General features: G+C 35.5%; 3 protein-coding genes across 6 annotated transcripts in view; 2 read left to right on the top strand and 1 right to left on the bottom strand.

Moving 5' to 3' along the window:
• Window positions 1-13,999, top strand: part of LOC105247877 (dopamine receptor 1) — an 83,964-nt gene extending 69,965 nt beyond the window's left edge. For both annotated transcript variants that reach the window (XM_011252328.3, XM_011252327.3), the window contains exons 2-7: window positions 8,231-8,303; window positions 9,580-9,889; window positions 10,171-10,315; window positions 11,318-11,421; window positions 11,826-12,108; window positions 12,333-13,999. In XM_011252328.3, coding sequence (XP_011250630.1) covers window positions 8,231-8,303; window positions 9,580-9,889; window positions 10,171-10,315; window positions 11,318-11,421; window positions 11,826-12,108; window positions 12,333-12,617 — 1,200 coding nt within the window. In that variant the 3' untranslated portion in view covers window positions 12,618-13,999. The remainder of the gene's footprint in view (window positions 1-8,230; window positions 8,304-9,579; window positions 9,890-10,170; window positions 10,316-11,317; window positions 11,422-11,825; window positions 12,109-12,332) is intronic.
• Window positions 14,000-15,021: 1,022 nt separating this feature from the next.
• LOC105247875 (methionine--tRNA ligase, mitochondrial) lies at window positions 15,022-18,906 on the bottom strand. 2 transcript variants are annotated; one of them, XM_025415271.1, is made up of 7 exons: window positions 17,585-17,692; window positions 17,113-17,274; window positions 16,737-17,011; window positions 16,431-16,662; window positions 16,116-16,351; window positions 15,803-16,037; window positions 15,022-15,709 (listed from the first exon to the last, which is right to left on the bottom strand). In XM_025415271.1, the coding sequence occupies exons 1-7, from the start codon at window positions 17,595-17,597 to the stop codon at window positions 15,144-15,146; spliced, it is 1,719 nt and encodes a 572-aa protein (XP_025271056.1). In that variant the 5' UTR covers window positions 17,598-17,692; the 3' UTR covers window positions 15,022-15,143. The 2 variants fall into 2 exon arrangements, with proteins under 2 accessions (XP_025271056.1, XP_011250625.1); XM_011252323.3 differs by lacking the exon at window positions 17,585-17,692 and adding an exon at window positions 18,481-18,906 and having other exon boundaries at window positions 15,026-15,709.
• Window positions 18,907-19,107: 201 nt separating this feature from the next.
• On the top strand, window positions 19,108-25,723 carry LOC105247876 (casein kinase I). 2 transcript variants are annotated; one of them, XM_011252326.3, is made up of 6 exons: window positions 19,108-19,601; window positions 20,771-20,880; window positions 21,062-21,284; window positions 21,377-21,670; window positions 21,753-22,038; window positions 22,269-22,426. In XM_011252326.3, the coding sequence occupies exons 1-6, from the start codon at window positions 19,473-19,475 to the stop codon at window positions 22,355-22,357; spliced, it is 1,131 nt and encodes a 376-aa protein (XP_011250628.2). In that variant the 5' UTR covers window positions 19,108-19,472; the 3' UTR covers window positions 22,358-22,426. The 2 variants fall into 2 exon arrangements, with proteins under 2 accessions (XP_011250628.2, XP_011250627.1); XM_011252325.3 differs by lacking the exon at window positions 22,269-22,426 and adding an exon at window positions 23,164-25,723 and having other exon boundaries at window positions 19,109-19,601.
• Window positions 25,724-25,843: the final 120 nt, after the last annotated feature.

Genomic DNA, 25,843 nt, shown 5'->3' with positions numbered 1-25,843 from the left:
CATCTTCGACCGTCGTTATATTTTTCGATTGATAATTTTGAAAAAAAGATGATATCACGCGCGGAGAGAATTAATTAGTTTCTTCTTCTTAATTTTCATCAAAATCTCACAGCACGTTTAATATCGATTATGACTTTTTAACACTGTTGTCAATGATATCCACATGATAGTTAAATAAATAAAAGAAGAACGATTTTTCTTATTATCTCAAAGCTTTTTCTTGTATAATCAAAGGGCCACCTTTAAAGGGGCTCGAATCCTTTCGACTGAACTTTGAACGAGTCTTTCAACTCAAAGCTTTTCACGAGAGCAAGGATTGCCGGTGTAGTTGTAAGTAGGACGAAGATTCCAATTCCACGCGAGAAGAATGAAAGGGCAGAAATCGTAAATTTAAATCCGACCCTTAGCAACAAAAACGCTCGGCGTTTATATATTTTCTATATTTTGAATGATTAATCGCCGCAGCAAAAAAGGGTCTCGACTCTCGTCTCATGATTCTGGCATGTCACGGAATTTGTTTTCCGATGCGATATTAATAACTTTACGGTTTCCCGGTATCAAAGACGAACGTTTTGGTAGCGTCAACTCATTAAGATTGCTCCGGGTGAAACGAAATTATACATTTCTGATTTTACGTTTATTCATCGTAACTATATTCGGCGGCAGTAATTTCCGTGCAATTGAATTAAAGCGAAGTAGGGAGGGTTCTACCTTCAACGAAGATGTTTATTCAGTGTCATGTCGGCGAGGATTCGTCCTGTTTGTTCAGATTCGCGAATAGAACGAGCTGAAAATGGATTTAATTCCCGTTCTTATGTGGGGTTAGATTTTACAATGCTATCACAAACGGATTAATAAAAATTGCTATATAAAATGGCCTAAATCCTTAACGAGTTATCATTCATCTATAGATTCTTTGGTCTATTTTTAAAAATTTTATTTTAATATTGATAAGTGGCAGATCTCTTTTCAGAGATTTTTTGTATCTACAATATTTTTGACCTATTTTTTCATTTATTTATGAATAAATTATAATATTCCATAATTATGCATAATTTAATTAATTAATTTTTACTAATTAATGTTAAACAGATACATACTATATAATCCCGATGCTATGCGTACAAGTCTGGAAATGGAATTAATAGCATGCCACGATGCTGTCACGAACAGGAATAACGTGAAATCTTTCCGTCACGGAAACCGGATGCATTCATTTTTTCCGTTTCACTGAATTTTTTTAGATCTTTTATTTATCTAGAAAATGTTACATGGCTCGAAGAGCCATACTTGTCCTGCTTCCTCGCAGAAGTTTATATATCACCGTCCTCGAGGAAAGAAATTGGTCTTTTATTTTGGATCGTGTGCTGAAAGAAAAGTGTACAATATATACGCGTCCTTCTCTCCTCAGGGGAAAAAAAAGCAGGAGAGACATGGTTCCACGTAAAATCGAAAAAACCGTAATACCGAGATTGATATTTATGGTTACCTTATTCCTTCTTTAGGGACGCGTATTGAATCCTTTTCAATCGATGACGGAAGAAAATATCTCAGGACCAAGAACGCGCTTTGAGATAATGGAGAAGCTTCGACAGGATTTTATCTTTCAGGAAGAACAAATATATCTCCGAAATAATCTTCGTACGCGACAAATGATGGATGCAGCTATTTAATCTTCCATCACAATATACAGGTCACGATCGATAGAAGCCAACGTTAAAAAAAAATACATATTTGTTAAAACACGCAGTGGCTCGCCAAAGTAAATATATATTTTTGTGTGGACGATGATATGTACATTTATAAATTGAAATTAATACTTTTGCGAAATATTGTTTTTCTTCATACGTTGCATTCTTGATCTAGTTAAAAGTTTTTTTTGAAAATATTGGCGTCAGAGAAAGTCGTATCCAAAAATGAGAAGAAAGTGGATGACAAATCTGCGCAAATCAATATTAGGTGATCAAGGTACGAACGACATGAACCGATAATTAACAGGCAATGTGTCTAAACTCGTGTACGTCACATCTAAATATCTACGCTGCGATATATATATCGCGTGCGACATCGTCGGTGCATGTAATATTGCCCTGTCGCGTCGAAGATACCGGCAATCGTCGGCAGACAATGCGATTATCGTTAAAGCACAAATTAACAGAGCAATCATCGAGTAATAAGCCGGCAACCGTAATCGCGCGCGTAACGAGCATGTGATGCTACCTTCTCTCTCGATCAACATCAACAGAATAAGCGTATTAGTTGATCACATGGCAATCACACATGCATTGAACATTTCCTTTGATCTATCAAAACGATAGACCGCGGGTAATTTCGATAATTATTACGACACATCTACTACACCTATCTTGATTTTTTTTTCTTCTTTTCTTTTATAGAAAAGAAACTGCTCTTGAGAAAAATTTTCTCATCATTCAACATTTCCTTAAATAATTGCTGGAAATAAATATTCTTAAAATTAAATCAAGACAGACCAAATGTAAAACTATTTTTAAAATTACAGAAAAATAAACCAGATGTAATTTCCATCTAAAATATTACATTTGGAATCTTTTCCCTTCTTTTCTTTTCTTTTATAGAAAAGAAAAGTTTTACATTTGGTTTGTCTTGATTTAATTTTAAGAATATTTATTTCCAGCAATTATTTGAGGAAATGTTGAATGATGAGAAAATTTTTCTCAAGAGCAGTTTCTTAGATCATTAATAAGAATTATAAGTACTATGTAATACATGTACAATAGCCGGAAATATATTTTGATAAAAATTGTACACATCGTACTATTTGGGGGAAACATCGTTGGCTAACTTTATTTCCAGAGATTTCGTGAAAATTGAATTTTGACAATTATTTGAGGAAACATTTCTCTCAAGAACTGTTTCTTAGACCATTAATAAATTATGAATATAGCTATAAAGCATTTTAATAAAAATTGTACACATTGAATTGTACACATTTTGAAGAAAAAACTATTCAACTCGTCGCGTTTCCATAACATTGGCTAACTTTAATCCCAGAGATTTCACGAAAATTGGCGCCAATTACTGAGAAACTGGACGCGCATGGTAAAGTCGCGGTCCACGAATATTCAGCTAATGGAAAAATTTTTCCCCAACATTCGTCGCTTTGTTAACGAAATGTAAATTGTCGAAACCACGAATCGTCGTCCTCGAGTCATACGTACACGAGGGACCACTCGTGCGACACGATGATTGCGGGGGCGATCGATAGCCTATGCTGATTGAGCAGTCGTTTATTATCAGCAGCACGACGTTTTGCCGCTGATGCAATAAAATACTTTCCTTTGCATATGCATGCGATGCGATATATCCGAAGAATCGATGAAATCCTTCGGAGGATTTTCCGCCGCGTCGCGCGCGATAAGATACGAACTTGCTCTAGGAACATATCGAGAATCTCGAGTATTCTCGCCAAGTCACGCAATGCTCGAAATAATGTAAAACGTATGGAGAAATATGAAATATATATATATATAAATCAAACAACCCCAGTATAATCCGTTTCAGTTCCGGAAATAATTTCAATCCCGCAACTGAAAGTTCCATGCCATGTCCCAAGCCATTAAGAATTCTCAAGATCAAGATCTACTTTATCATTTTGGATTATGACGTCAGGAAATAGCGAGTAAGAACATGCGAATAATACGTCAGATGGTATACAGTTAATTTTAATTCTGATCTAAGAATCATAGCCTTTGATGCAAAACGCATTATTTGAGCATGTTGAGATAAGAACGAGCATACGTGTAATCGTAGAATATAATGAATATTTTCTGTAGATGTTCAATTCGCGTGGAACACAAAATCGAGCACATTCATAAATCTCAGAGCGATAAAAAACGAGAATCTAATAGAGAACCTGTTCGCGTAAACATGTAAGACAACCTACTATAAGTAGGTTTGCCTCTAATGAGAAGAAAGCGATTTGGTGAAAATTGGCGGCATCCTTTCTGACTACAACTGTCAGTAGATTTATGTCCGGAGAAAAAAAAGAAAGAGAGAGAGAGAGAGAGAAAAACAACGTATATCGAAATGGATAAAAATAGTTGTAACATAATTTGCATGGATCGATTGTCTATGACAGCAACGTTTTGAAGGGGCGTAAAAGCAATTTCGCATAAAACTAAACGAGAGCATTTCCACTTTTTTCACGCGTTCGATATGCTTTTTTTATTTTTTTTAAATTTTTTTGTGCCCCGTTTTCGTCGTTCATTAAATCCTACTCCGCACGCGTCATTTCTTTTTCTACTATTTTCATCGCATATGGACCACGATAACTTTTCTTGTTCGAGATTTAAACTGCAGCCGGTGTTGCATCGCCGTTCCTGTTATCTTCACACACGCATCTGCGATAGATGCTGTAATAGATTTATTCGCAAACTATTGAATATATAATAATACAGTTCGAAACTGTAAGCTCGTATATCACGATGCGTAGAAATATGAACGGTCTAGCTATGTACAAGTTACAGACGATGCGATTTAACGATCAAACTAAATACGATAATTAATAATATTGAATGTAATAATTTTTGACAGAATTTAATTTTAAAATTTCCAGGTATTGGCGACTGTTAAAGAAAATAATTTTTCGTTTTATCAGATTGAAAAAGGGAAACTTATTTCATAAAACAAATTAAAAACTTGATCTTCTCTTTTTCTCAGTCTTCACAAGTAATGGTTTACGAAAATATGGACTTTTGAATGAGAAAATATTTAAACAGAAAGAATTTTAGTAATAATTTGGCATATGTTTATATTTGTGCAGTAATTTGATTAATCTCAACAGCAAAACGGGAACGTGCATGATAAATGACAAAACGCTTTCACCGCGCGAATACACCTATGTTTCCGGAGATGCGAATTAATGAATAGCCGCAAAACATTTCCGAAGAAAGCGCAAGTTTCCCACATTTATCGTTTCGTTTATTTCCTTGAGCTGACTCTCAGGTCAAATCACAGTGACTGCCAAATACAGGTACAAATAGTCGTTCCCAGAACGAATCGATCGTTGACCTAAACCGGTCTTCTTGAACGAAAGTCGTGAGAGAAAGGAAATTAATGATGATCGAGATATATGTCACACACGTTATACCTATAAACTTTCAGACGGAATTAGTCGCACGAAATAGAAAACGATGCGACCCACTGACGAGATGTTAATCGAAAGAAAGTTATCGACGCGTTTTATAAATCGCCGCATGTCATTTGCTAATTTTGACGGATCTAGAAAAATTTATATTCGTAAAATTGTAAAAAGATAATTGCAAACTGTGTAACTATAATGCTAATAAGTCGTACAATAACAAAGATTCATTAAAGATCGATTGTGCTCTCGCGTTACGCAATAAAAAATAAAATGTTAACATTTTTCACATGTTCCAAAAAGTCCACTCTAAATTTTAAGTTAAAATAACTCATTCATCGTTATGTCTCTCTTATTGACAAACTAAAAGTGTTAAATAATTGACACAATACTTTACATTTATTTTTGTTATTGTGACTTTAAATGTAATGTAAAAATAAGATATAAATTAATCAAAAATTACATGAAAAATAGTTACAATAACTCGTAAGAATTGTTGTAGGACTTTAACATATAATAGTAATTATTTTAACTTAAATTATTTGTAACAGAAACATTTAATTTTAGTAAATTTGATTATTTTTGTATGTCAAAGTTCAAGATTATTTGAAGATTCACTTTAACTTTTCTTATAATTTTAAACTGACTTTGAAACATGTTGATTGTTTAAAATGATTATGTTAAAAATACTCAAAATATTATTCCATTTTTAAGAGACATATATAAAGTGTTAAGTTATGAAATTGACATAAATATAACACATGAAAACGTTATAAAAATAATAACATATAAGTTGTATGTTTAATAATTTTACATTAAAGTATTGATCAAAATGTGGTAACACAAGAAAATTTTAACATATAGACGCATAATTTTTTACTGTGTAATCATTACACGTTTTCTGAAGCACGTTTCTTTCACGTTAATGCATTTTTATTTTACAAGTTCATTCACGCTCTTACTGTACATTATATCGAAATGGTATGTATATAAATAGAAGAGACCATTAGAACTCGCTTAATGCGATGAGATATATTGTAAGGACATGTATCTCAATCACTATTATGTGCTGTACTGAATCCAGAAAACGTGATCTATCAAGCTTTATTTCAAAGACAAAGTATTTGTATCTCGTAAAAGATGTTGAGAAAATTGACGTATAAAATAAAACCTTGCGTTAAAAGTCTTTATGAAAATAATTTACATTTTTTAAATGCAAAATAGATTATTTAAATATAGCTTAATAATTATAGTTTATAAAATAATTTAAATATAAAATAAAATAATTTAAATAATTTAAATATGGATTATTTAATTATAGATTGTTTATTGAAATTTATACTGTTTAATATTTTAATATTTTTCTTAGGATATATTTATTTTTTCAAAAAGTGAGACACACACACAGTTAAATGTAAATCTATCCAAGCTTAAAATGTAAACAAAAAATGTCTTCAAAATATCATTTAAACGCTTATACAATCCACTTTTGTGAATAAATAAAGAAAAATAAATAAAGTTTCGCAAGCGAAATAAAAATTGCGATTTATAAAAATTCGTATTTTTTTAATTGTATTTTCAAACATTCTTATTGTAAAATATTCTTTATAACTTTTTTAATCAGTGTATGTTGATTTATTTGAAAGATTTATAAAAGCCATCTTAAATACGAAATATAAAAACATTTGTATTTTATAAAATTTTATTACCAATATGCCATTCGATTATTTTGCCATGCTAATTTTTTCAATATTTTTTACGACGAAATGAGAATAATTTATCTTCGAGGCGCCCGATGGGAAAATTACTTCTAATTTATGCGATATGAATTGAATGCCAATTTGACATCAAATAATAGGAAATCTCTTGAGCCAGATCTAAGATAAAGCGTCTACGAAGAGTCACAGGAATTGGCGCGAATCGGAGCAATTAGTTGGAAATCAACTGGAAAATTGGAGCGAAGGAGATGCAATTTCAACTTATGGAAATTGAAATTCTATTCCGATTGAATTGGAATTTTTTGAAAATACCCACTGTCGCTTATCGCGACTGTGCTTACTTTAAATTCATAAGTACTGGCGCATAATTTGCATCGGCGATAATTATTCCACGTGCAAAATTTCGCGAAACCGAGTGTTTCTTGAGCTGAGTAATATAAGAGTGTGCTGCAACTTAATGTAATATATAATATAAACCGTGCTAGAATGTAGAATATAAAGTAGCTCAGTACAGTGTATGCTGCATTGCATATCTAATGAATCGATAAACGTCGCTCTACTTTCGAAAGTTCACCGCGAGATCTCAACGCGACGCGTTACATAAATTATCATGATTGCGCCGAACTCGCGGTTTGATTGATTCCGGAGGACGTTGCGTATATCCGTTTCGCGAAATACGACAAGATATTGAGATATTTATTTTCGACTCGCGCATTATGCAGATTTAACCGCGAAATTACGTATGAATATCGATTACCGCACCCACGTCGTACGCAGACAGATGTGATTCAAATTAATAGCACCGCGAATACATCTCGACCGGCCTCGTATCCTCTAATCATCGCGAGTAATACCTGAGCTTTATCAATGAAATACGTCACGGGTGGTCTCGGTCGCCGGATAAATCCCACGATAAAATGCCAGCAGGTCGTAATTACTTGCCTGGCGCGGATAATTAGCGCCTACCTGCCTACACCGCCGTAAAGAGCTAACTGGACTAAGGCAACTTTTTTTACGCGACGAAGAATATTAAACATTGCGTTCTTTTATCACGATTTTATCGTAAATCCATAAGATACGTATGTATGCATGGATGTGTCCAAGTGCTGTGTTTCTGAAAATCCAGAAGACGTCAGGTAGTTTCAGCTATTAGATGTCTCTTCACATCCTTTAGACGTCTTTACGGTGCTTTTTGTGCTCTGTCTGCGTAGTCTCGTCGTAAAAGTGTCTTGACAATCATCGCAGTGTATCACGCTATTGTTACGTAGTATTGTCTGACACGGGGATCGATTAGTCAAGCTAATTCCATCTTCTCCTGCCTCGCATCAATCATAACAATCAAAAAATAAGACCCGCATTCACACGTATTTCTCTCTTTGTCTTTCCGCAGAGTAATCTGACAGACGGGGAAGAAGAAGATCTGCCTGAAGACGCTTTCTCGCTGCTGTCGGTGCTCCTAGTTGGTTCGCTAAACTTTCCATTTGATCGATCGCGAGTCGCCCCTCGAAGACAGCCTCCTGAGAGTGCCTTTTCTCGGAAGACCTCCGATCCGACCTACCGTCCAATCATACCGCAGTAGTCTGTGCCTTTCCCCTTTAGCCCTCATCTCTCGACACCATTCTGCTACCCTTACCTCGTATACCGCTTTCTGCCACCTTCCCGAGACCCCTTTTGCCGCTTAATATAACCGATAAAATCGAATAAATTATGATTGGACGTGGGTCCCGAGGGTGAGTGTCATAATTTTTGTATCACACTCGCCACCAACTGTCAAACTCTGTTCAATAATTTTGTGATTCTTGACGTGTCTTTTACATCGAGATATCGTCATAGTAATAGTATAGTAATAGAAATGGTATATGTAAACATTTTTTTAATTTTAAATTTAACAATCTAAAAGTTTTGATTTCATGCTTTCGAGAATTGTATTTTAATAGATTTTGAAATTAAAATACTCAGAAAATATGTTATGATCATTTATTTAAATTTATTTAAATTTGTAACGTCTCTTAGCTTTTTTATTGAAAATGAAATTCTCTGTAGATAATACTTTATATATAAGAGAAAGATATACGGAGAAATTTTAAAGGATAATAAGATTTTTCTTATAACCGACGTTTTAACATCAATTATTGTAATATATAGAGTGCGCGCGCTTACGTTATCGATAAAATAAAGGTTTGCGAGAAGCAAGTTATATACTTGCTGAACTAATCCTTTAAAGGTGATATGCGCGTATAACAGAACGGATTTATCGTCCCTTCATTAATTTTATTCAATTTCATTCGATTGTACCTCTCGTAAGCATTCTTATTCATGATTTAATTATAAAAAAATACATAAATGTCAAATAAATTGTAAGAAATTATGGCTACCTCAAAGCTCCCCTAGCAAATCATGAATCATATTGATATCAAATCTGCCAGAGATTATTTCGTTAAAATAAAAATTGAGATTTTTTCCTCACGAATATTATATTGATGATCAGGCACAAGATGAAACATCTTAATGTTAAAAATATTGCTCGAAATATATCTCTATTATGATTGCGTCCAAGATTCCGGGCCATTTGAATAGTGTTCGAGTCGCGTACGTCGATCATTTTTTTTCCTCGGTTCAATCCGATGAATCATATTTCATCGGCGAGCGGATTTCTTAAGGCACGCGCTTCGAGGGGCGAAAATAGCAGCGTGTCCTGGAGATTCTCCGTCAGACGAATCTCTGCCGATATATCCGCAGGATTCCTCCTCGTGATCCTGATATTCTTCTCCGTCGCCGGCAACGTCCTGGTGTGCGTCGCGATCTACACCGACCGCGGGCTACGGAGGATCGGCAACCTCTTCCTGGCCTCTCTGGCCGTCGCCGACCTCTTCGTCGGTGGGCTGGTGATGACCTTTGCCGGAGTCAACGATCTCCTCGGTTACTGGGTCTTCGGGCTGTGGTTCTGCGACATCTGGATCGCCTTCGATGTTATGTGCAGCACTGCCTCTATCTTGAATCTATGCGCCATATCGCTCGATCGTTACATACACATCAAGGATCCTCTCAGGTGAGGCCATAAAATCATAATTTTTCGAGAAGAACAACTAAACAATCGTAAATTAAAAAAGAATTATAATTATTTTTTGCTTGACACTTGCATGCAAACATTTCCCACTAAATTTTAATATTTTTAAGATTGAAAAAATAAGAATTATATATTATATTTCGTTATTTTTATAAGATATCATAATTACACGTGAAAGAATTTAATTCTGATAAATTAATTAGTTTCGATAAACTGAGGATATTGTGGAGAATTAAGTTAAGGGATTGTATTTTATTTTTTAGATACGGCCGTTGGGTAACCAGGAGAGTTGCCATTGGCGGTATCGTTGTTGTGTGGCTCCTTGCAGGACTCATATCCTTCGTACCGATCAGTCTAGATCTTCACAGAAATGAAGATACACCGAAAAGTTATAACGATGCAGTGGAGGTATAACAATTATATAATTTAATCATTTTAGTTTATTAATATTAATATTAAAATTTGATAAAGTCACCTTTTTTCTTCTTTCAATTTTTCTGATAGCAAACTATTGCTTTTAATTATCGCGAGTAATGTTTAAGTATTTGAAGTGCACATTATATTAACAAATGCACATTATATTTAAAAAAATCTGCAATTATAAATATCAATCGGATGCAACATACGATAATCGATTGCGGAAAAAATTGAATTCGCGTCGAACTTTGTAAAGAAGATACATGCACAGAAAAAAAATAAGTGTCAAATCAAAACTTATATACTTAAACTAACGCGTTCATTGTTTCGTATACATGCAACAATTTATAATCTTCTTAGAAGAATTTAATAATTTTAAATTTCAACAATTTTATAGTCTTATTTTAATATTGTAATTGTTACTTCAAAAATATTTAATTATTTAATTCTACTTTAAGAAAATTATAATATTTGATTTAAAAATGTTATTTTCTATCTAACATTGTTTCTTTTCCATTCAAGAAAATTATGATTTAAGATTTAATTATATATTATTTATATATTAATATTATAAGAAAAATATATAAGAATATATATTTTTCTTAAAAATAAAATATAATTGCTTGAATAATTGCTTACTTGAATGAAGCCATTTTATATAGTTTAATCAAGAAAAATATATAAGAATATATATTTTTCTTGATTAAACTATATAAAATGGCTTCATTCAAGTAAGCAATTATTCAAGCAATTATATTTTCCTTTAATTAACGCAATAAAATCTCATTTCAAGATTTCCATGTTAAAACTAAATATATTTTCAAAACAAGAATGTTCTTTTTTTTGTGTGTGAATCGTTGTAGTTTGTGCTTTCGAATAATTAAGGGATTAAAAATAGATGACATTTTTCATTTTACCCCGTCACGTCCGAAGTAGTTTGCGCAATCCTCACGTTTATTCTCCGTTAATTTTACTCGTCTTTTACCCTTACAGGAGCACCCTACGTGTTCCCTAGACATTACACCCACCTATGCGGTGGTGTCTTCGTGCATATCTTTCTACGTGCCCTGCATCGTGATGTTGGGTATTTATTGCAGGTAAGAATGCTCGCGCGCGCGTTCATCGCCGCTCGAAAACTATTAATTTAACTTTTTACCTCCACTCTCGTCGCTAATCATCGCTATAATCTTCACGAGTGATGCGGCTCGCACGCAATTCTACAAAGCATGACCAACCGCGATAATCCAAGCCGCTTCGAGCAAAACCGAAACAATGCATTCAGTCTCGAACAAGAGATCTTTGTTTGAAAATTCGCAGTGAATAGGAGATAAATCACGTATACGCAATAAGCTTCTTGCGTGCGTTTTATATATTCTTCGTTCCTTATATTCGTTTAGCAAAACAATGAGTCGCTAATAAATTATCATTAAAATCATATTGATGAAGCAAAATTTTCAAGAGCTATTTGACGTGACTATACACGATGTGTCCCTCTTTTTAGGCTCTATTGCTACGCGCAGAAACACGTGAAGAGCATCCGAGCGGTGACGAAGCTGCCGGACACCTCGATGGCCAAGAGTTTTCGCTCGAAGAGCAGTCGCTGCAAACCACCGAAGCCGCAGACGAAGACGAAGCCGACCAGTCCTTACCATGTATCCGACCACAAGGCCGCGATCACCGTCGGCGTAATCATGGGCGTATTCCTGGTGTGCTGGGTGCCCTTCTTTTGCGTCAACATTGTCGCAGCCTATTGCAAGACCTGCATACCTCTCCGAGCGTTTCAGGTGATGATCCGACTTCTAATCTTCTTAGAGAACATCAGGATATCGATTTTATCTCGATTACAATTGTTTCAGTTTGAGACCGAGCTTTTTCCTTCCTTAAAACAATCAATTAAGAGGGATATTTTTATTTTTGACTATGATAATTATTTTATTAGATCATCTTATAGAAGAATTCTCTGAGGATTTTCCTGTCGCTGAAACGTGGAAATCATCTCTTCTTCCAGGTTCTCACGTGGCTCGGCTACAGTAACTCGGCCTTCAACCCGATAATCTACAGCATCTTCAACACTGAATTCCGGGAAGCGTTCAAGAGGATCCTCACGAAGGGAGCGCGCGCGCGGGGCAACCAGCCTTCAACCAGCGAGTGCGGCGAGTTTCGTTCCGTGGTGGTTCAGAAACGCAACGGATCCATGGTCGAATGCAACATCAGCCCAAGATCGAGCGCGGACAGCTGCCAGGTCGGCGTCATGGCTCAACGACATCGCGACACCATCGTCAGCGCTATATAAACCGCGAGTCAACAGCTCTCGATCATCTCGAACGATCTCTTTCCCGGATCTCACTCGCCGCTTGCCTCCGGAGTCGTCGCGGTCGTTTCTCACCCCTTTCTCACTCAGTCGATCTTGTCGAGGAATCTGCGACACTAGGATCTTTAGAAACATCGACATCGTCTGACGGAAAGTAATATGACGTGCGAATTTACATATGCCACGTCCAAAGACACTTTTTCATCATATCGATCCTCTATAATCGCACGGGAGAGACATATCAATTATGAGTCGGCTTCATTTCGACGTGTAAAATTTCCCGATTTTATTTCTGTTTTCCGAATTTATTTGTTTATTTTAATTTGTCTCGAGTCCCCCACGCATGCTGAGAGAAAAACCATTGCCGCGATTGCACGACTCCCAACGGGACGGTAAATTATCCCGTTTCGCGCATGTGAACTTGCATCGATGTACATAAAATCTGCACACGATGTTACTTGTATGGAAGAACAAGCGGATTTCATTCTCGTGTGTGCTAAAGTTTAGTATTTGCGCTCGCAAATCCAGATAATCAAGTGATTAATCGTATTAATTAATCATGTTAATTAATCATGTTGTTGCCATGTTGATTAATGATTAATCATATTGCTATCGTGTTGCCAACGATGATATATAATCGTTGGCGACATGACAGCAACCTCATAGACGGCTAACTATCTGGCAAGTATTAAACGCTAAATCTACCTGCTCGAGGAAGGACTTGCAACTGCAGTTACGACGTTAACATTTCTCGCTATACAATCGCTCATTTAATATAAATGTAACCGAGGCCGCTGGGATAATATTCGATCATATTAAATCTCTTCTCACGTAATATCAATGTTCTAGTTAGCTATCGGCACTTGGCTCGAGAATTTAGAAAACCGTTGTTCGTCTCTCTTCGACATCGGGTATCGTAAATGCAGGAGCAATATAATATCGAGATAATTGATATAATAAAAAGAATACTTCGTATCTTTCGACTCTGTCATCGTCATCACCCTCGCGACTTGAAACGAATTAAAAATTACAAGTGACACGAAGGTGTTTTTTTTCAAACAAATTAAAAATTACGAGTGACACGAAGGTTTTTTTTCAAACAAATTAAAAATTACGAGTGACACGAAGGTTTTTTTTTCAAACAAATTAAAAATTACGAGTGACACGAAGATTTTTTTTTTCAAACAATCGAGGAGCATCTTCTTATCACGAACAAGGCTGTGTGATGTGATGTTCGATGCAGGCGTAAGCGTGACAATTCGCGAAGACGTAATCAATCATTGTAATTAAGACAATCACTGAAACTTATTTCGTGACATATCTAGAAAACCTGATTCATTGAAATCGTAGTTTTCTTTTATTATATATATATGTATATATATATATATATTTTTTTTTTTACTTATTTACTTTTTATTTACTTATTTATCCTTTTTTTAAGCGGTACGACTATAAGGCATAGAGTGGGATTTGTCGATTAATAGAAGAATCCAAGTGTAGTAGCGCTTAGGATACTAATTTCATCAAGCAATCGTAACTCTTTAATGGAGCAAAGTCGATAGCCAATCTACGATATTAAGAGTTGGATGTTACCGATACGTTTCTGAACAGTAACGTCAGTCGAGAAATATCGTGAAGAAAAAAAAAAACTTTATAGAGCAATAGGTCAGCGCAAACGGCGCGCCGTGTGAACTACAGAATTCATTTTCCATCTTGTAAATAGCCATTTAATTATTTTTCTATTTGACGGGGCGCAAAGGGACGCAGACAAAGAGAAAGAGAGAAAGATATAACTCGCAGAAGCGCGGCACATCAGATATATCGCGAAATCGAAAATCGTCGAGCACCCGTCGAATCTAAAACTCAATTCTGCATCACATATCCGAGCGGAAGGAAGTAGTCACGAGCCAATTTGGCGTTCGCGAGGATCCGTCGAGCTTCCTTGGTACATCTATATCTACGATACAAAGCGCATTGCGATCCGGCGCGAGAGGGGATGCAGGGGGAAACAAAGGGAAATGGTACACATGTGTATACGTTGTTGTAGATTGTATAAGAACGGTTGTGAAGGAACGACGTTTCAAACTCTCTAGCCGGCTCGGCGCAATGTTGATGTATATTACTGATATATTCGAATGACCGTTCTCTGTAAATATATTAGATTATAAGACTTCGACAAGAGTATCTGATTTGCGACTTCTTACTGATTCCTGTATCCCATCGAAGCATAGAACACACAAACCGAAAAACAGGCACTTATATATGCTTCTTACTCTCTATTTACAATATCTACAGAAAATTTCAGCTGCAAGTATAAAATTATAACAAATAGAATTTTTACAAAATATCCTCTCGTTCTCGATATGTATTAATATACATACATGTAATTGAAATATTTAACTACTTTCGCTACTTAATTTTATTGGATCACTCTGAGATTTTTGTAAAGAATATAGGAAACGGCAGAGACACATTTCCTCAGCGATCGAGATTCTGAACAAATAATATTTATTGACTCCTTATTTTCTTAAATAATATTACATTGTTACGTTCAATATATCTTTCTTTCATGCTACTGTTATTGAAAAATTCAGGCACGGTATCCGTCCATGTGCGATTTTCTCTCGGAATGTTCAGAAAATCGAGCAAATTGCTGCTTAATCTTGGTGTGATTGGATATAATATTAAAGCAGCTATTCTGCTACTTTCCAGAGCGAGCGATATCACGGCTTTAAGTTCCCTAATTGAATTCGCATCGTCAATCTGCTTTCTCAACTGCCAAGGCTCGTGATAATCTATCATCCTATTCGCACAATGAAGCATATTCATAACCGCATCTACGACATGATGCAAATTGTATTCTTCGTAACTCTCGCGCGCTTTCCTGCCTACGGATTCTAACGCTTTTCTAGTTTCGTCGGCCACCTGAGATTGCAGCACATTCCAGTATTTTGCCGGATCGGGAAATTCTTTGGACGGATTAATCGTTTTACCCGCACAACGATTGACCAAATTGCCCAATGTATCCGCCAATTCGGAATTCAATACATTGACAATCTTTTTTGAACTGTAATCTATAGCACAAAGTCTCTTGTATGTATAGAGATAAAAAATATACATGAGTGCAAAATGATATGTAATAATTAAATGAACAGGAATCATCTTACTTGCGTCATTCTGCGGCACTGCTTCTCTGAGAATAAAATATCGTAATCCATCTTCTGAATAATCATTTGCAGCCTCAAACGGGGAGATTACGTTTCCTTTTGATTTCGACATTTTTTGATGATCGACGGTCCAATGAGCATGACACAGCAACGTTTTTGGAGGCTCGAGACCCGCTGCTATCAAGAATGCTGGCCAATAAACACCATGGAACTTCAAAATGTCTTTTCCTATTACCTGCATCAATATTTTCTTTCAATATATTTCATATTATATCTTTTAATAATCAGAAACAATTAGGACTTATAATCATACTTGAATAGTAGGTGGCCAAAATTCTTTGAATGATTCATCTGGATATCCTAACGCTGTTAAATAATTTATCAAAGCGTCCATCCACACGTATATTGAGTGAGACTCATCGCATGGAGAAGGCATGGCCCATGGCACTTTACTCCTGATTCTGGTGATGCTTAAATCTTGCAAACATGAACCTTCTTCTATCCACTCGGACAACATTTTATGGTACAATGCTGGTTTAATTGTGTTTTCTACAAAAGATTCAAAATTCAATTTATAAGCATTATAAGAAAGTATTAAATTATAAGTGGGAAACAATAATGTTTATACCATCTTTGAGCCAATGCTTGAGATCATCTTGAAATGCGCTAAGTCGAAACTTGTAATTCTCTTCTTCCGTCCATTCCACCGTATTTCCTGATTGCGCGGAGACTTTGATTATTTTACCAGTAGGATCTCTCTGCTCCACCAACTCCGTATCAGATAGAAACGCTTCGTCCGATACACAATACCATCCCGAATACTTTCCCAGATAGATATGTCCTCTTTCCTCCAGTCGTTTCTGAAAAAATACAATGTAAATCAAGATATCAAACATACATTACAGAGATTGATGTCTAAATTTGTTTTAAGAACCCAAAAATGATGCACTGCATCGTAATGTTGCTTTTCTGTGGTTCTAATAAAACGCGAATAATCCACTTCAAACCTATCACACATTTCCTTGAATTGCTGCGAGATATTTGTACAATATTCGAGGTTCGGCAGACCCGCCGCGACCGCCGCAACTTTAATTTTATTGCCATGCTCATCAGTGCCTGTAGTGAAAAATGTTTTGTGTCCCAACATGGTATTGTATCGAGCAACTGCATCAGCCAGAACAGCACTGTACAAGTGGCCAATATGAGGACCTAATATATAAAATATATAAATATACTTATATAACACTTTCCTGTTATACTTTTGTAGATTATAATTTGATAAGAATTTTTAGTTTGAAAATTGTGCATACCAGCATTCACATAAAAAATGGGTGTGGTAATATATTTATTTTGAGATGTATCTGTTACATATTGCCTCTTTATTGTTTGACTCCATGATGATCGTACGTTTTTGAACAGGAATGAAAATATTGCCAATTTTGAAAGCTCATAATTTTTCGTTATACGTATGACTGAAATTTAAATGAACAATTATTATTATTAATTAAAATTTATTCAAGAAATTTCTAAGTACAAGAGAAAAGCGATATATCAGATTTTATACCAAAAAAAATATATTTTTTATCATATATTAAAGAAATACTAATAAAACAGCATAAAGTAATAAAATAATTTTTAAAATTATTATTACTGTTTGAAACAGTACGTTAAAAAAATTATTACATAGAAAATAAAATACAGGAGCTGTTAATCTTAAAAATATTTATTTCTTTGTATACATATAGTTATACTACAATAAGAAGCAATAAAGAAATATTTTACAATATTTTTTCATTTCTTCTCAATATTATTAGGTGCTTCTAGAGATATTGTTTCTAATTGAGCTATAAGATCCATGTGTTTAAACTCGTTAGGTTTTTGGGTAAATGTTTCAAGCAGCTGCAATCTGTGTTTGTTGTCATTACAATAATATAATTGCAGCTCATTAGCTAGACATTGTGCTTCCTGTACTTGTAGTAATTTTGTATCAAATTCTCCCCGCATAAGTATAATGCCTTTATCATCTCTCAATTCAGTGTAATGTATCATAGTTAAACACTCGGGTGCATTCTCTTTATGCGTCTGATACCACAAAAGTGGCGTCATGTGTACTTCTGAACCATAGAATTGACACATAATAAATTCATAGCCCTGTTCTCTAGGTAATGGTAACAGAAAGGTAGAATATTCTTTCCCACGTGTAAACATCATATCGTATTGCTCAGGTGTCATAGTTCCGCAAATACAATCCTTTTGTTTATGATATTCTTTCCATATTTCTATAATCTCTTCCTTTGTCTTATCTTTTATCATGTCAACCTTCATAATATTATCTAATCGTGCCTCTTGTGCCTGCACCCCAGGCTCCAAAATTGGTTTCGCCTCAGTTTGATACAACTTTGCAGCTCGCTTCTCTTTAACAATAACATTCAAGCATCATTTATCATAATAAAACAATGCCACGCAACTCTTAGAATTAATATTCTTATCACTGGTAATTTATCGCAACTGTAACATCAGTTGTAAAGATTGTATTACAGATGTCTAGATGAAAAATACATTCACAGAGAGGTCCACTGTGCAAGATTGTCAAGTGAAAACAGGAAAAAACAAAATAGAGAAGAGGAGGAGATTTCGAATGATGAAGAAACGACATTGCAATCTTACAAAATTCATACCTTTCTTATCACGAGCTTTTTCCTGTCGCTCGACGCGTTGCAGAAATTCGTCAGGACTGGTCTGCTGCAGCTTGGCGATTTTCCCGGCATATTTATCGTAATAGGGATTCTTCTGCAGCTCCTCCAGGACCTTTTCGAGTCTCGCCCGGCTCGTCATGATATACCTGATGTAGCTCTCGTCGCTCGTTCTCGCTATCCGGGTGTCCTTCAAGCGTCCGCCTAATCTTACACGCGCCACGTTTCTTAGTAAGACACTTGCCATTGATATCAATCGTATAATATCGCAGGAAAAATCTTGAAGCTCAATCGAGAGAAACGCACGGACGCTCCGCCGCCATCTTGAAACTTGACAAGCTCCCCGAGATGTCGCTGCTGGCGCTTTAAATCGCTGCTCACCTCAAGTGAGCGACTTCAAGGGAGAATCGAATTCGGAGCTGGGGAAAAAGGAGGCCGTCCTTCGTTCGACGCGATCGCGGCCTGAAAAATACGGCGATTATCGCGCGCGCGAAACGTCAAGCGCGATCGTCAGCTGATCGCGCTCGGGTGGCTCCATTGAGCGGTAGTGACCCTCTCCCTCTCCCGCCCGCCCGTCACCGTCGTGACGTATCGCTTCCGGGACGTCAGTCGCTGCTCTCGTGCCAACGGCGAAAGGGAAAATGTCGGCGCGCTGTCGATGGGGCTTGCCGTGCCGTCAGTGACTGCTCCCAGTGTGACACGTAACAACGATCGCGACCCTCGGCGACCTTAACTGTCAAAATTTGGCCTGCAAAGCGTGCTGATACGCCCCGGTCGGTGCGTACCTCGATTTGACTCGAGAGAGAAAGAGAGAGAGAGAGCGAGAACAAGAGAGATCGGCTGAGAGAGGGAGAGAGAGAGAAAGAGAGAGGGACGTAGAGCAGGTGCAAGACTACCATCGTCGTGTAGAGGTCCCCGCGCAAGGGAAGAGCCAGACAGAGTGGAGGAGAGAGAGAAGGCATACGGAGAATAGTGACATGGCGTCGTTGGCGGTATCGATAGCAAAGAATGAGTTCATCGTGGGTGGCAAGTACAGATTGATGAGGAAGATCGGCTCGGGCTCCTTCGGAGACATCTACCTCGGCATCAACATCTCCAATGGCGAGGTAAGGAAAACGGAACGCCTCTCGAGCACCGACCTACTGCTGGACTGCCAGCTCGGCTCCCCCTATTCGCGTTTCCCGTTCGTCTGGTCTCCTTTTGTCGCGGATACTCGTCCGATAATCATCGCCCCTCTCGACATCGTCGAGCTCGTCCCGAAGCAACGAGTCTCGGGACGAAGCAACCGTTGGTGAGGCGATTTTCGACGCGACAGAAGGACCTCTCGGACGGCGTCCTCCTTGTCAAAATCGCGATTCCAGGGGACACGCGTCGCGAGGAATCGCGCGTGCATGCGTGCGTGTCGTGAATAAACGTCGACGATAATCCCGCGAGGAGGTTCGGATTGTCATGCGTATCGCGAATGACGTACGTACGTCGTCGCGACGCCGTCGAGATAAATATAAGCTGACGCTTGTCATAATAATGACGATTATCGGGATTCAAGTGCGCGTAATTTTGTGCAATCGCGCGAATCGGCCAGCGATGTGGACGTCGACGTCCCTCGCTTGGATTAGATTCCCGCTGGACCGAGTTATAACTAATCCTGCGTCCTAATGTCTCACTAGGTTATAAGTTGCAATTTACAGATAATGAAAATTAGATCAACCCTGGAGCACGATGACTAATGATGACAAGATCGACCCTTACTTTATTTGTTTTGCAGATTTCTTCCCCTTTTTGAAGTAACTTGAGAGATAATTATTGTTAATATGCTCCGATGCATTTTATTTTAAGCAGCATCCGCTATTATGCAGTTCATGTGTATCAATTACAATGTAAAAAATGCAGTATTAATAGTTATATTTTTTTAGGATATAATGATAGTAGAGATAGAATAATAGAGAGGAAATAGAATTTAAATAATAAAGTTATATTCGAGAATTTAAATTAACTCAGTGCACTACATCACAATTGTTACACTTAGAGAGTTCATTATTTTGTTTTTTCATTATCTCTCTTCACACATACATTTATAATCTATCTATAGTTATTTCCATAATGTACAAGCAAATTCTTTTCATACAACAAAGGAAATTCGTAATAATAAGAAGAAAGAAACCATAATATGATTATATCATTATACAACTTTCATTTGCATTTGATTTGTAATCTTTGTACTAGACAAAGCTTTGAAGCACAGTTTAATAACATAAGCTGTATATTTTCATTTCAGGAAGTCGCAGTTAAGTTGGAAAATATGCGAGCCCGGCATCCGCAGCTTTTATATGAGTCAAAGCTATACAAAATATTACATGGTGGCATAGGAATACCGCATATACGTTGGTAACTATCGCATTTAATGTATTTTTCCTTCTATATTTCGTGTATTTTACATTTAAGATATCTTACCCAGATAAGAAATTTTTATGACGTCACGTAATAATAAAAATTTAATAAATCATTATTGAGTTATTAATCAAGCTTTATGAGAATTAGACAACTGACAAAATTTTTCTTATCTCAGGTATGGACAAGAACGTGAATATAACGTTCTTGTCATGGATCTTCTTGGACCATCTTTGGAAGACCTTTTCACTTTTTGTTCAAGAAGGTTTACGATTAAAACAGTTCTAATGTTGGCAGATCAAATGATTGGTAGGATTGAATATGTTCACTGCAAACACTTTATCCACAGAGATATAAAACCAGATAATTTTTTAATGGGGATTGGGCGACATTGTAATAAGGTATACTCCTTAATCTAAGAGTATTACGTTTTGTACATATTAAAAATTAAATTTCCCATATAATCCTCTGAATTATAAAATGATTGTTTCAGCTGTTCCTCATCGATTTCGGATTGGCTAAAAAGTACAGGGACAGTCGCACAAGATTGCATATAATATACCGCGAAGATAAAAATTTAACGGGTACTGCAAGGTATGCATCTATTAATGCACACCTTGGAATTGAACAAAGTCGTCGCGATGACATGGAGTCACTCGGCTACGTTCTTATGTATTTTAATCGCGGATCATTACCTTGGCAAGGTCTCAAAGCTGCAACAAAGAAGCAAAAATATGAAAAAATTAGTGAGAAAAAAATGTCTACGCCAGTAGAAGTCTTATGCAAGGTATATCGAAGAATCTATTCATAGTTTTTTCATGTTCCTATTACATGTATATTCATTACAATGAAACTTATGCGTTTCTCAGGGATTTCCCGCCGAATTTGCAATGTATTTGAATTATACGCGGGGCTTACGTTTCGAAGAAAGTCCTGATTATATGTATCTACGCCAACTATTCCGCATACTTTTCCGTACATTGAATCATCAATACGATTTTACATTCGATTGGACAATGTTGAAGCAAAAAGTAGCGAGTGGTACTGTTGGTAGCGGAGTATCAGCAGCTCCAGGTCTCTCTCAAGGTGCTCAAGGTGCTCAAGGGCAAGGACAAGGTCAAGGTCAAGCACCTACTCAGGCCAATGCTCAATCAGGTTAAAAATTTCAAAACTAATTTTAAAACTAATGTTTTGTAGCATGTTTGTATGCAATTTCTAGCTTCTATTAGAAATTTATGTGCATCTCATTTCTCAGTCATAACAATCATGGGATTAATTGAATTATTGAAACTTAATGCTTTTTTTAACCTTAATGCTTTTTTTTTTATTATCTATTTAATGCAAAATTTGTCTCTTTTAGTTATGTAAATTATCATTTTTAACAGCAAATTTCAAGCTTAAAAGATGGTTGGAACCTTCCACAAAAATCAACAACGTCTCGAATGGGACAAATCATTCTTCCAAGAAGCAATAATCCAGGGACTCCTTAAATTCTTTTTCCATATTTTCTGATGAAAGAACGCGTCATAAAATTTCGTGGAAAAAAGATTTTATTTACAACTTATATAATAACTGAAACTAATGGATATAAAGTATGCTTATACGCTAATTAACAATTAATTCCACAATCCGTGATGTATATATAAACTTATACCAAATATTGTCTATTATACCAAAAATTTTTAATCAATATTTTTATTGAGAATCTATTTTGGAGTATTAATTTGTATATTGATAGATATAATACTTTTCATACGTTGTTTTATATATAATTTATTTAACGTTTCTACATGTTATTTTAATAGAATAATAATGCATAGTTATATATTGTTTTAATAATTATAGATCAATCTCGAATTTATTTTGTTTTCCTCAAGAATACATTGTTCAATAATTTGAAATATGCATTCAGACCTATTACATTAAGCTTTCTTTTCATAGTTAAGACTTTTCATAATTAAGACTTTTAAAAGCTTAAAAAACGTGTCAACTTTTTCAGCTATCATTAGCTTCATTTGATAGATAGTATCAGAATGAATGTCATGTACAAAACTTTAGATCAGTATCATTATTATTCCTAATTTTGTGTGCATGTAATGCTAATATTATTAAGCATAAAAAATGTCTATAAAGGATGCTAAAGAAAGTAAAGTCACATTGTTGTAAAGAAAAAGTTACATTTGCTATATCTATATGAGCATTGTATTATAGATAAAATTCAATAGAGTATAATGATTATTTGTCGTAATTTAAAAAAATTTTCGCTTCTATTTGTTTCAGGAGCGCGCTAAGACTATAACTCCTCATTGTAGCAACAGTCTTGATCGCGATCACTAAAGTGTTTCAAACGAGGTACCGAACTTCTTACAAAAATTCTCATTCAGGGAGTCATATCAGTCAATACTCTAATTTCGCAATGAGAGAACGCAATTATGTGATTAGAAATGCAACATTTGCGTATACGCGATAAGAAGATAAACGTAATTACTTAGGCTACACATGAGATGTTTGTTGCGTAATATCTGCAACTTAGAGTTTCGGTTGATTGGACTCTTTGGATTTGGAAATGCGAGTGAGAGACCAGTCAGCCAGAGAGTGGCTTGTTCTTATTTTGTTATTACGTATTTAATTTACCGTTGGTAATCATTAAAAAATAAAAATTTTGAGATGCCCTGAAAAGGAAGGATCTTTCTAAAAAAGTGCACGTGATAGTATAATATCGGAGGTATAGCGAATGGTTTTTATCATAAAATCATTATCATAATTTTCATGGAGAGAAAGAGAGAACACATCCAAACGATTCTCGGAATCTGCGGAACGTGTCTCGTGAAAACTTTTACATCTAAAAAGAAGAAATGTAAGAATTTTTTTGTTTTTCATTTTTTTATTTTTGAGTATGAGTTGCACTGCACTGTTGGGCGAACTGACATCTTGCTTCCTAAATTTCATTTTGTCTTCAATACATAGCGCGAGCATACTAGCGTACGTAGAATGTTGAGAAAGTGTTAATATTTTTCTTATCAAAGATGGTGTGTCAATAGTATCAAAGATGTCAGGGAGTATCTTTGATGCGTTTAATTGAAATAACTTTTTTTTATATGAATAAACACACAATGATGTCTCCCTCTCCCCTCCCTCATATAATATTGACAGATAATGATAAAGATACCTTAATGTTAAGGCAACAATCTAACTTTTAAGTATGTACTGAATACTATATCGAGTAACGAATTTTACTCCATCGAGAAACGAACAAACGACTAACGATTCTGTCATAGAAATATCCCTCGAATTCACTCTCTTTCTGTCTGTGAATTGTGAATATGTTTATCATGAAGCATAAAATTACCGCCGAAGAGAAAAGGAAACTTTGTGAATAGTGAGAAATAGTTACAGGCTCACTTTTATCTAGATAATATATAAAGGTTTATTTCTCGTTCGAAAAAGTATTCCTGTAACTGAGGCTCTCTAGCTGGATAATTCTTCCGTATATATATAGTTATATATATAGTTTTAATAGCTGAGACTGTGCAGTAGCTGTTTCACGTGCTGTTGCTTCAAGATTAAGTTTGATATTTTGTATACACACATTAAAGGACTTCATTATACTTCATGACCAACAAGCGTTCTTCGTAAACATATTACATACTTAAAGAAACGCCATCACAAACAGTCAAAATCTCGATATCGACGATTATTAGGGAGCTCTATCATTTCTATCTTATTTAAGATCTTAATTGCATTAATTAGCTGCTAAACTCCTCACGTCCATATTATGCGAACGTTAGTTCCAAACAAGCTGTTTACGATCATATACTTTAATAAGTAATAATATTAGCATGTATCACACATGTCCCCGTCGTGGAAGGTACTACCAGTCGTCCGGTCAGCCTTAAGTACGAACTGCGAAGATGAATTAAAATTGTAAATCTTATCATAATTTAAAGAAGCGGATTACATGCTGCGCCTGGACAGTTCTTTTTTTTTTTCTTTCGAAAACATGAAAAGATGTAATCAATAACCATCCTCTCGATTTATGAGAATGCGTGGTTTAATTATTATTAAAGAGAATAAATGAAAGTGTAAAAGTGTGCATCATCATGCTGTGAATGAATGGGCGAATAAGTTAACGAAATAACTAACGATATATGCACTTAATTAAATACTATCCGCTGTGTGTATGTGTGTATGCATATACATATATAAGATATATCACAAAATGTATATATGTATATACATAATACACACATATACATGTCTGTATATATAATAAAATTGTGACAGTATAATTAAGGCATACCTTATTTCATAAATATTTGAGGAATACATCAACGGTTTACTGCTCCTTTTATCTCTATAAATAAAAAAAAACTGGAATATTGTACTATAAATATTTCTGTTTCATCAAAAAATGTGTGTGTTAATCTTAGTAATAATTTATGATTGCCTGTTGCGTATGATATATATAGCAACAGTGAAAGTGTATATGATGTTTGGTCAAGGTAAATAGCGTGGGTATGCTCTATAAAGACCACGCTACTTTCTATTGTTGTGATACCATCACCATTTAGGGTGTATATTTACAAAGAACACACTTATGTAAATATTTTTAGACCATATATTTGACAATTCTTAAAGACATATATTATATATATATAATACGAAAAAAAGAAGCCACGGAGGCACATGATTTCTCCTCTTGAATTGTTAATACTAATATAACATTGCGTTTATAAACGTGAATGAACACTGGAGAGAGAGCCTCCCAGTCGCGATGCACCGGTCATCGCGCTGTAGCCCATCAAAAATAAATAAACATTGCACAAGTGCAAAGTACGAATTACTAGATTTGCCTTTTGTACCCGTTTCACATCAATGCAAGAGAATACAAACACGAATTCTCCGTACAAAAGTCCAATTAATGTAGAGTTCTTCATGACATGTATAATTAGCTCTTTTA

Source organism: Camponotus floridanus, unplaced genomic scaffold (assembly GCF_003227725.1).
Source record: "Camponotus floridanus strain SB8 unplaced genomic scaffold, Cflo_v7.5 scaffold119, whole genome shotgun sequence".
NCBI lineage: Eukaryota > Metazoa > Arthropoda > Insecta > Hymenoptera > Formicidae > Camponotus > Camponotus floridanus.
The sequence above is the reverse complement of the archived record's forward strand: the minus strand, read 5'-3'. Positions and strand labels throughout refer to the sequence as shown.